The 11824-nt window shown below is 39.9% G+C and overlaps 1 protein-coding gene across 2 annotated transcripts; it reads right to left on the minus strand.

Moving 5' to 3' along the window:
* Window positions 1-43: 43 nt before the first annotated feature.
* Window positions 44-2334, minus strand: cmss1 (cms1 ribosomal small subunit homolog). Of its 2 annotated transcripts, none has more exons than XM_026377205.1 (9): window positions 2152-2334; window positions 1878-1949; window positions 1656-1788; window positions 1498-1557; window positions 1305-1407; window positions 1157-1217; window positions 982-1069; window positions 819-907; window positions 44-374 (listed from the first exon to the last, which is right to left on the minus strand). In XM_026377205.1, exons 1-9 carry the CDS (start codon window positions 2317-2319, stop codon window positions 300-302), a joined length of 849 nt encoding a protein of 282 aa, XP_026232990.1. In that variant the 5' UTR covers window positions 2320-2334; the 3' UTR covers window positions 44-299. The 2 variants fall into 2 exon arrangements, with proteins under 2 accessions (XP_026232990.1, XP_026232989.1); XM_026377204.1 differs by having other exon boundaries at window positions 1656-1791.
* Window positions 2335-11824: the final 9490 nt, after the last annotated feature.

The raw sequence follows: 11824 nt of genomic DNA on the forward strand, positions 1-11824 counted from the left end.
AGGGACTTTCCAAGGTCAGAGTAAACAAACAAAAGGATGCTGGTTTAATTCGAAGTCTGTTTATTCAATCCATCACACCGAGACATCGCGTTGGACAACAAGAGCGAACAAACAGCACTACGCATCTGACAGAGCCTCTGAAAAGAGTAAAAAGCACAGCACAGGTTTCACACTGACACGAAAGGGAAAACAACAGGATGAGGCCCCCCGCCACTGATGTCACTGATGTCGGGAACATTAGAACAGCACTTTAAACATCAAATCATCACAGGGATCATACACAAGTTTACAACATGCTGTTAAAAAAGTCCAATTTTGACTTTGCAGCTAGTCAAGATACCACTTTCCAGTAGCTTCATTAAGCCCACTTTGACCTGAAAAAGACAGAGATACAATACGTGATGTATAATTTAGACACGTAAGAAGTATAAACAGATTAAAAGACAAAGCATGTGTGATTTTTTCAACAATAAAGTGACATTAAATTTTACTACAACACCTGTAATCTCTTCAATATGTATTACAATGTGCAAATATATTTTTATGCAAATGTTTAAGTTACTATGCAAGTTTCCACACTACACAACTTTCATCCTGGCCTTTAATTGGCTTTTAAAAAAGTTTCTCATTAGCAAACTGTGGCTGTAACTAAGGATAATTTTCATCATTAATAAAACATTTGATAAAAAAAATATCACAGAATGGTGACAAAAATAATAACAACAACACCACAGACAATAAAATGCTTCAAGTACTGCAGTGTGATTAGTCAGAACAAGCTAATGGTCTTTTCAGCCCAGCAGGGGGCAGTAAATCACCTCAGGAATGTCCACCATCCTTCTGAGCTTCTGGTCCCTCCAGTTCCAGTCCAGAACCAGGTATTTCAAAGCACACAAGCTCAAACCCTCTAGGAAAAAGAAGTGCCCATTAAACAGCAACACTTTAAAAGCTGTTAAGTGAACTTTTGGCGCTCACACCCACCTTTCTCAATAAGAGCATTGATCCTACCAGGTGTCCCCACTCCAATGTGGGTAACACCTTTCTGCAGCAGCTTCACCTGTTCCTCCACCTGTACAGACAACAGGCACACACCAAAATGAGTGTTCTGCTTGTTGCACACAACACAAACACACATTTTAAATGCCATCTCTGATACCTTGATATGTTTTGCAAAAAGCTTTATGGCTTTGGCTTCACCCTTGAAGGCCGTCAGCTGCCTGGGGAAAAAACAAAACAAACAGCACTCGTTTAAATCTACTGTAATTAAGAAGTTGTAATGTACGAAAATCATGTGCTTCACTTACTTGATGAGCTCAATGGTTCGAAGAGCAGAGCTACAGATGATGAGTAGAACCACCGAACCCTTTGCTGTGTGCTGCTTTTGCATCTTTGACCACTTGGGACAAACTAGCAGCGAGAGGAAAAGAGAAGTGTTTGTGTTTAGAAGTAACAGATGACAGAAGGTTTGTCCAAACTAAGATTAGAAATAACACTCACCCTGTTTTAGATAAGAGGAGACGCTATGAGTCAGGTCATTACTGGACAGGAAACAGGAGTCTGGAAGATGCAGGAGGGCAGACAATGACCTTGGTCAGTCAACAGATCAGCAGATATTGATTGAAGTTTCAAGTTAAAGGGGGCTTCCTCTGACTCACCCTGCAATTTGAGCTCCTCCTGCTCAATCACAGACCGCTTGTCTGAGAAGTACTCCGTGATCAGTTTCTGTAGATCGGCTGGACAGCCTGGTTTCGGTTTTGATGTGGCCAAGACATCTGTAATCGTCTTCTTCTTCTAGAAAGCAAAATGTATTCATGTAATATTCACAGATAAATCGCAGTGACGACTCTCTTTGCAACAGTGGGTGCCGTCACACTCACCTTCCTCTTCCTTTTGGGTTTAGCTGACTTTTCATCCTCAGTCTCTTTCTTTTCAGGAAGTATACACTCTTTCTGTGAAAACAGTACATGCACAACACTCAGTTTTGGTTACAGCAATTATCTACAGTATAATTCTGTGTTATTTTTTAACATTGCTGTAAAGGTACACCCTGTGTCATATATCTTTCCAACAGCTGCTGCAGATGTTGTGAAGACCACAGAAACAATGACAATGACAACACACTGTATGCATGTTGCTGCAACATGAGAATACCTGTTCATTATTTTTCTTCTTTTTGGCCTTCACTGTTTTCTCTGTCGCCCTCTTCCTCTTCTCTGGTTTTGTCCTAGTGTTTGTTTTTTCTGTTGGCTGTGTCTGTTGTTCTGTCTCCTCCTCTGCCTCAGACCCATCTGAAAAAAAGGAGACAGTTTTTCCACTCATACATCTGTATTTATAACTAACTTAACTTGCAGCTGAGATCTGCACAAGATGAGCTCACAGAGAGCACTTCTGGTTATTTCGAATCTGTTTCTTGTTAGTTTAATCTGTATTAACATATACAGTGTATATAACGACCATGTCATTTTAGAAACAGACAAACTCCCCAGTAACTAAACATTATATTCTGGCTCAGCTTGATTCTCCAGTGCACAAATCAAGCAACAAAGGAAAGCAGAAAAAACACACTACCTGCTAAAAACATTAACTGAAGCACCAGCAATGCGGCAGACCTCAAAACAAGCATCTGGTTAAATTTAGCTACCTCTCGTGCCAGTCCTTTGTCTCATGCTATGAGGAAATGCTCGGACCCTTTAGTATGCTTGTTTAAAATACTTCAGCGTTAAAAACAGATGTCCGAATAAACTCTGCAATAAACCGTGGGTTTTATTGCAGTGACCTTCCTGGTTTTCATTTTTTAAATACTGGTACTTTATAGTACTTCCTGTGTATCTTCAATATAAAAGAACTGATGGGCCGACAGCACCTGTGGATAGACTAAAAATCCTCACAGGTGTCTAGAAGACCTAGTTTTGGTGTGTGCTCACGAATTACTACGCAACATCTCAGATTTAACAGAAAAAAAGCTTCTGCACAACTGAATGAATTGAAATTTAAGGAAAACTGTGTTTATACACAATAGTATCAGCATCATAAGATATAAAATGTCATTAAGCACTAAATGCTAATCCAACTCGCTGACTTGGATGTGAAATAGTGGAAGTATCATGAATAAACACTTACAATTTTCTGCAGATTCAAACAAATGACCTTTTCAGAGCTATTAAGCCTGTGGGAGCTCTGTATAAAACAACAGTAAACATCATTTTATCAGTCTCTGACCTGCTGCAGCATGCTGCTCCAGGAGAAGGACATTCCCTAAAGGCCACCACACATCGACTATCTAACACCTGACTCCTGATTTTCTGCATTGTTCTCTAATCTCCCACCTCACAATCCATTCATCTGATCTTTATTATCAACCATCTGTTGTTTTTTCCCTTCCTTGTGGCCATTATAGTTGAGGGCCACAGAAAAAAAGACAATCTGAAAGATGGATGGGGAATCTTAGTCCACACTTGTTCACTCATCCTCCCTCAGGTCTTTTTCCTTTCCATCATTCCACAGCCACACTCATTTCCACTGCCTCCCTAACGTCATCCTTATTTATTACAGTTATCTGTCCAGGAATACACTTCTGCGTCTGCTGTGAGACCACCCCCAATATTGATGGGCCTAGCTAACCATTCACCACTCTCTCCCTCCCCTGCTACTCATCCCTTTCTCACTCCCACTCTGGACTGGCGTAAGGAAAAGTGAGGTTACCCAGGTGCTAAGAAAGAGAGGACAGAGCAAAGAAGGAGTATTTCTTACAGACGTTTGAGGAAAAATGTTGGAAATAGATGGAAGATAAGTCCAAACTGAACTAGTGAGCATCCACCGGTTCTGCAAAGGGTAAGTGTTGTTCATTAAGTGTATGTAGGTATTAAATGAATGAAGATAGACCAATACATCCAAGACAAAATATCCAGCTTTCAATAACAAATTACAAGTACTTCCTCTATCTAATAAGATTTTTACAATTTACTGACACAATTTATGTGCTTGACTTGATGAATTGAAAATTCAATCACCAGCTATTGCAGTTCTGGGTTCAGTGAGCACTGAAATACTAACAATTGGCCTCAAATGAGTTTAAGGTGCTGACGGAGCAGCCACACCGACAGTGGCCTTAAAATAATACTGTTCAATGAATCACTCAGCAGACCTCCGTGGGTGGTGATCTGTCAATTTAGTATGTACTGTGGTGTTATAAAAGAGATATTTCAATAATCAGGTGCAGAAATGCACTAAAATGGAAGCACATATATTTGTATGGATGTGTCCACAATTACCAATCATAAAGAGAGTACAGTGTCAAAGGTGGATTCTCCAGCAGCAGAGCACTGCCCTAACACATATCCATGAAACTGCTGTGGAGAGGACTCCATGAGCAGATGGCCAGTAAAAGGGTCAGTTGACCCTAATGCGAATATTTATTAAACATTTCATACAGGATATTCTGTGAGTATCTACAGCTTCCAGACATTTGGATGCAGTGTCCACTTAATAATAAAATAATTGTATTTATTTTAGATGCCTTGGACAACACAAATTATACTCTTATCACGTTCAAACCCAAAAAGTCTTTTGGATGTGTACTGGTTCCCCTAACAGCATATCTGCAAAGTAATATCTCTGATAGGTCTTCTCTCTCTCACTAAGACTCAAATCTGTACTTTAACATATCTGACAACCCAAGTATGGGAGCATCTGATTAGATATTTCTGTTTGACCAATACTGCATAAAAAACATTCTGTCTTTTTGCTTAAGGGCAGTTTCAAACAAGATGAAAGAGAACTGCAACTACAAACAAGGTCATTGAGATATCAGAGTAACAGATTGAAAATTAGCAGCGATTTCATCCATCTTTGCAAATATGTTCCAAAATCAACATTTCTTAGGTCACCTCTAAAGTTACTAAGGCCCAAGGGCCCATTGTTTGTAAAGTAATTTATAAAGTAATCAGCACCTGACTTATTAAAGCCTTAGATGCAAGGCACATATAACTGATTAATCACGCAAGTCTTTTAATGACAAAATGAGCTGAGGCTTATGCTCCGACCTGATCAATAATTAGCGTTGAGATGAAAAGGGATTAGTGAATGTGGCTTGTACATAAGATGCTGGAGTAAAACATACCTGAAATAAGACAAGTGATTATTGAGTAAAGCGCTTTGTGAGGCGCTACCAAAGTCTCTGCAAATCTACTGATTAGCTTGAGTTAGTTTTGTTTTTTTTCTTTTTATTTGCTGGGGCAAACAAGTCCTTGCTTACTTGGCGAGAATGTGACCAGGAATAACTCATCTACCTACATCACTTCCACATTTCTCTAAATATGACAATTAATAATAATGATCCTCAATGCAGTAATAAGTGAGTGGTGAAGCCAAGTCCAAAGTGGTGCCTAAAGAAAGCAGATGTTGATCTATAATAAAAGGTCAATATCGGTGTACACTAACCTTTGCTCCCAACATCCTTCTTGCCACAGCCGCTCCAGATGGTGCAGACTTGTAAGCAGGAAGTGTGCAGGCTTTCAGAGACATTCAGAGCAATAAGCTTACAGCTCAGGCAACCACACATCAATCAAACGTGCAAGGAAATGGGAATGCCTGCTCATCTCTAATGGCTGATCAATAGAGGTGACTAGTTTTAATGAGGATCTACTGATGGGCTCCAGTTGATTGTTTCAATTTCAGACAAGGCACTTAGATTTGGTTAGAAGTTTTTAAGGGCAATGCACTCACTCATGTGAGCTGGCACAGTGCCTATACAACTACGAAGACCAGGACCTCAAAAAACTATGAATCACTACTTGTTGTCAGTTTATTCAATTAGTCTGATTAAAGACACCACTTAAAACCAATTACATTTTTTAATCCTCCTGTGACCTCAGCCCATTATGTACAGTACATGCCCCCCAATCCTTAAAGATTCTGTGTGGTATTTTGTTGTTGTAACAGTGCTTCTGTAAAAACAACATGATACTTTTGATTAATTCAATTCAGCACTCGCTTCAGCAATCAATAACTCATCTCAGGACATGTACTGCTGCCTGATTTTTAAGTGCAGGTGGATGAGGAGTGGTTCTAGCCTTTACTGGCTTTGGGAGCCTGCAGTTTCCTGTCTAAAACCACAAAATTAGTACAGGCTATTGTTAAATCAATAGGGACTTTAGGCTGCATGCACGAAACATTGTAAGACAGGATATATTGTAATGAACAGAATACCAGTGTCTGGTTACAGATTCAGTTGCTTCCAGCACTTAGCTGTTGTCATGTGTTTCCCAATGTGTGTTAGAGGCTAGTCTTTTAAACTGTCTAACTGAAGTTGAAATAAAGATTTGTTGTTTGAGAGGCTCAGAGCTTAGAAAATGACATCAGATGCAGGGATAAGGTATCACCAGCAGGAGGAGTAGTCGTTGCACGGTAAGGCCAGCACAGAGTACTAATAGGAGACTCTTAAAAAACATGTTTTGAACACAAAGACTAACAGATGTAAACCTTTGTGACTGGTGTGATATATTAAACATACACACACAGACTCTTAGAGCCTTATTCACGGAATCTGGATAAAAGATTTCAATCATCCATGTACTGTTTAGCATGACTGTATGTCTTAGGTGTATAGTAAGAAGACATCTTGATTTATCCATGTCTATACAGAGTCTGTGGATGTGTGTGCATTGCCATGTGTCAGCTGATGTCCTCGTCTCTGTTAGAGTCAAATCATCACTATCTGTTTATTCAATTATCTATTATCTGACCTCTTATGAACCGAGAATCATAAGACAGGGTAATCAGTATAAAAAAGGTAAACTGTCTTGTCTCAGTGATCATTTTTTGATCTTTTAATTTACTTCCCTGTGTGGTATAATGATCCAATTTATATTGGGACACTGACATCCACGTGTTTGAGTCAAGCCAATCCTGCCTGGAAGAGTGTGATAGGAGCTTTTGATGTTGCACAGGAGGTGCTAATCGGAGATGCCAGGTTATGTAAATAACCCAAAGCTTTTAAGCTTTTGCAAGAACCAAATGAGGAAACACTTTTCTCACCTTGACAGCATATTGCAGGTTATGTAATGTCTGTACTGTTATTGGCTAAATGAGGCTGATAAACCACAGTTTAAATAATTGTGCTTCTGGCACTCCTCTTGACATCACAGCTCTGTTTCCTGCTCCCTTTTTTCTTTAATCAGACATATTCCTAATCTTAACATCTATCCCTCCCTTGCCTATTTCCCCAAGTGGCTGGTATCATGTGCATGATATTAGTAACACGTCCTTCATTCTCTGTCAATGCAAGACTGATGTAACACACGTGGAATCTAGCATGAAAGGAGGAGGAAAATGTGCCTGTGTATGTCTGTATACAAGCACATCCATGAACACGAGTGTGCAAATGATATGATGAATGGCAGAATTTCACAACAAAACAAAACACAAAAGATTCCTAGAGGGCACAACAATGTAAACCATGTTCCATTACATCACTGACCGACAAATGACTGTCCCTTGGCTTTCCACAACAATGGTTACCATTTGATTTACAGACTATAGTTACAATAATGTAGAAAAGACCACATGCAACAATTAAGCTTTGCAAACAAAGAAGAGAAAGTAACATGTTTTAAGATGGAATGTCTCATTTCAGCTGTGTAGTTCTGATAATAAAAAATTAATGGTACATTTTCGACTCAATACTTTTTAGTACTGAGATTTAGTATATTACAGTTACACTTGTATATGTGTATGGCGTGCAAGACCTGAAGGGGTGTAAACATCTTCTGAAGCCAAAGCAAATGGCAGCCGCTAGAATGCAATCATTCATCCTAAATCTTGTCTGTGGGAAAATGCAATATTTAATTCCAAGTAGAGGCAAAGGTTCACTTTAATAATAAAGTTTTAAAGGGAATCTAAATCACAATAAACTGTTTGTCCTCTTTCATCAGCCCCAAACCCAACATTTAGGAGATCTAAAATCCTTGGGCACTATAAGCAGCACAGACGGCAGGAGCAGTGCCACTGCCACATCTGGCGTTTAAAACTTATCAATGCAATAAAAGGGGAATAGGAGTCACACTAAATTATTTAACACCTTCTGCCAGGCACAAAAAAACCTAATAGTGTAAGTCAGCCGTGTTAAGGTTAGTAAATACCAGCAGATTTGACAAAACTTTGCTAAATAAATCTTTGCTATAAGTAAATCATTTAGTATATAGGATTTTGTAATACATAGGCCTATCTACAAGAATGAATGAGTGATTGTGAGGCTGGATTATGTAGTTTTGTGCCTTTTATGCCAAATATTGCAGACAAGGTGGCTGATTGTCGTCTAATGCTCTCTCTATGCTAAAGTCATTACTATATGAAGCGTTTGGCAAGATGTGCAGCCTAACCACACACATAACCGCAAAATAATAAAGCGGAGTTACTGATGACAAAATAAATTTAAATGCTGTTCAACATCTCCAGTTCACTCTAGCTGGCTTTCTAACGGTATAATTTTTCTGTTATACTGCTCTTACCGACAATGCCTGCAGCACTGTGGCTCCTGCCAAAACATACATCAGACAAACAGAATGTGAATTATAGAGTGCAATGCCAACTTGACCCTGGAAACTGGAGGCCAAAGAGGACTTCGGGGCACAGACTGAGCCAGCCTCCCATGACAGGTGGATGTAAAGTGGATATGAGCTGGGAATGAATATCCAGAGCAGGGGATTCAAACTTAAATTACCTGAGGGCCACAGGTCAGGTTGTTTGATCCAAGAGGTGGAAAAAAAAAGTCAAAATAAATTTCAACCACTTCATATAGTACACAGCTAAACAATACTCATTTGCCTCTCCGCACTGTGTTCCTGCTTAGTGGAGTAAGGGCCGTTTTGTTAGCTGTTATAGCTGTTGGAAATAATAATAAAAATATAATTTACAAACAGGTTATCAGACAGTCACAGCAGGAGGTCATTCATAGCATTGCTCACTTTAAAATCACCACAAATAGCTGTAACAAATAGAGGAGAACTACAGAGAGATGGTTCATGGCTGGCACAGCTGTATAATCACCCTGTGAAGCTGGTGTGAATGTTGGAGTTTCATTTGACACAGGGAAGATATCCAACTATCCAAAACACTGTTGGGAAGAAGTATATAAATCCACCTCAACACAGATTGAGAACTGAAAGAATTTGCCATCTACATGTTTATTTCTGTTTGCTTGTTGGAAGTCTTTGCTTTCCTTGCCTTTATTGGCATACTGCTAAACTTCTTGGCATGTTACTTCCACAATCTGTTGATCAGTGGAATAACACTAAATCACTGGCAGGACCGTTTATCACATAACCCAGTTGCACAACTGTGTGCATGTGTGTCACTAACAGACAAAATGGCACATTGAAACACTACTCCATAGTGGTACTAATAGTCAACAGCACCTTTTACTGATTAAAAGAATAAAAATAATAGTAACAAAGCAAAGTACATTCACATTCAAAGATGTGGGAGCATTGCACAAATGTTTTTGAGACCCCTGAGTCATTAAGGTAAAAATATGCAGACATGCCTGCACAGTGCTTTCATAAAAACTGAATATAAAGGCTGATTAACCAGCTGGCTTGACAATGTGAAGGAATAGGTGTAACCATTCCCACAACCAAATTTCACTTTACTGTTAAGATGCCACCTGTGTGTACAAGCAGACATTTGTTAGATGCTGCAGTAAGTGAGATTATTGTCTGGGAAGTGTTAATCGCTTATTCTGTGGGCAGCCGGTGCCCTTTGAATAGACAGGAGGGATGCAGGCATGCCTGCCCTGGGTGGCGATCAGATAAATAAGCAGAGGCGGCCAGCCACATGTGTGGCAGCCAACCTGCCTGCCAGCGGACAGTCCTCAGTGGGGCAACCCTGGCAACCATTATTAAGGCTGACTCTGGCTCTGAGCCAGAACTCAGGGGGTATTTTCACATGCCTGGCATTGTGTGGGAGTGTGCTTAGACATCGGTGTGCATGTGCTTGTCTAGACACTGCAAGCACACCAAAGAAAGAACAAAGTCTGAGTCATGTCATCTGCGCATGCATGTGTGAGAGAGGGAATTGTGAGGTGGTCAGACCCCATTAACATGAGTCAATTGAAGGCCAAGGGCAAGGAAACAGCAGCACGTGTCTTGGCTCGACGGTTCACATTAACAACACCAATGGATGGGCAGAGAAAAAAGAAATACATACACACGTGTCCAAGAAAAACAGACCCCAGGCCACCACAGAAAATATGTGCCAAAGAGCACCAACTCACATCAGCACAGCTGCATGTCTTCATCACGTGTAGCAACCCTGAGTTAAACCTATTAAAACTGATCAATGAAGGTTTGTTAAAGTCTACTATCTGGGTTGGTAGACAAAAAAATAAAATTAATCAGTGTGAATTCATATGGCCAGCATTTTAGGGAGGGGTCCTGTATAAGTTTGTATAGTAAGTATTGAACCTTGGAGCCTAATAGAAAATCCTCTGCGACTCTGTTCTGTGAACTTCCATCATCCTTTCATTCTGCTTCAAAGAAGTGGAGCAAAGGAACAGAGGGACAGCCAAGACAGCTACATCTGTCTTCCTGATTGATGCAGAGAGGGTATCTAAAGGAAGGGAGGGAGTTTGAGAATGTCACACTTTATTTCCACACAGAGGCCAAGTGAAAGATACCTCTTTGCAGACACCATTTATTAAGTAAGATACTCTCACAAAGGATGTTACAGACTACAATCTGAAATAGCTGAAGGGCTTGTTTTCTGTTTGCTCTGTTTTTCTTACAAAGCGTTTGTCCTTTATGAACCACTGTTCATCTTGTTCAGAGAGTCTTGGGGTTGCTCTCAGGCCTTGATCACAACAAGCAAATGCTGCCTGTCTGCATGTATGTGTTTGCACAGGAGGAGGCTGTTTTAAGGTTCAGAAAGAGAATATCTAACAAGCACCAATAAAAAAAAAAAAAGAGTCAGAGGAGGTCTTAAACAACTACACTGAAAACAACCTCTGGGTGCTTTTAAAATATTTCAACCAATTGCTTTTCTCAATTTCCCCAAAAAAAAAAGAAAGAAAGGGAAACACATGGGGCTTTAGTTACTTATCTAAAGCAACTTGACCAACAACTGGGGAATAAGAGAAATCCGGGGCCTCTGTGAGAATCTGGAATAGAGAAGCAGAGTTGAAGACCAGAGAGATGACATCATCGTTCACTAATATGAACCTGCTTGCTTTTTCTCTCTAAATATGGGTTGCAAACACCAAGTCAGAGAAAGCTGGCTGGCTAAACACTTTTTCGTTGATGCAATCTATTTACACACACACATGCTGCACATAAGTTACGATTTCATGTGTTCAGCAATCAACATAGTCCTTTTGTCTGCTAAGATGACAGTGATTGTTGTAAATGTGCAAAAAGTAAGACTATGAGATCACATAAGTCTCATACAAAGTGATGCCAGACGCAGGCCTATCCGTTTCAGTAACACCAACCATTATGAGGGAAGCCTTCTGACTCTGTATTAGCCCAGAAAGGTTTATATAATCTGCATCAGCTGGCCCCTTATTAAAGTAACACAATAAGCACTTGTACTGCAAAGACATAAAGAATAGCCTTGTTTAACCTCTTAGACAAGTAGCACATATTGTACTTAGTCCCCTTGTTCAGTTGCCATCTCCAATAATTTCTCATTCTCCAGTTCCTCACAGGTAGACTTTAAGACATGCACCAATCTTGGTAAAAACAACAACATAGTTTCTTGGAATCAAGGTGCTCCCAAGAGCCATAGAGTCCATCCCACTCCGGCTCCTAAAATCACCATCCAGGGTCACAAG

The sequence above is a fragment of the Anabas testudineus genome, chromosome 21, assembly GCF_900324465.2.
Source record: "Anabas testudineus chromosome 21, fAnaTes1.2, whole genome shotgun sequence".
NCBI classification, from domain to species: domain Eukaryota; kingdom Metazoa; phylum Chordata; class Actinopteri; order Anabantiformes; family Anabantidae; genus Anabas; species Anabas testudineus.

Bases quoted from the DNA above. Each gene is read 5' to 3' on its own strand.
- cmss1 (XM_026377204.1), bottom strand. From the start codon at position 2,319: ATGAGTGGAAAAACTGTCTCCTTTTTTTCAGATGGGTCTGAGGCAGAG. The intron at 1,792-1,877 runs GTGAGTGTGACG...TTTGCTTTCTAG, and splicing joins AACCCAAAAGGAAGAGGAAG to AAGAAGAAGACGATTACAGA. The intron at 1,408-1,497 runs GTGAGTGTTATT...TCTCGCTGCTAG, and splicing joins CTCCTCTTATCTAAAACAGG to TTTGTCCCAAGTGGTCAAAG.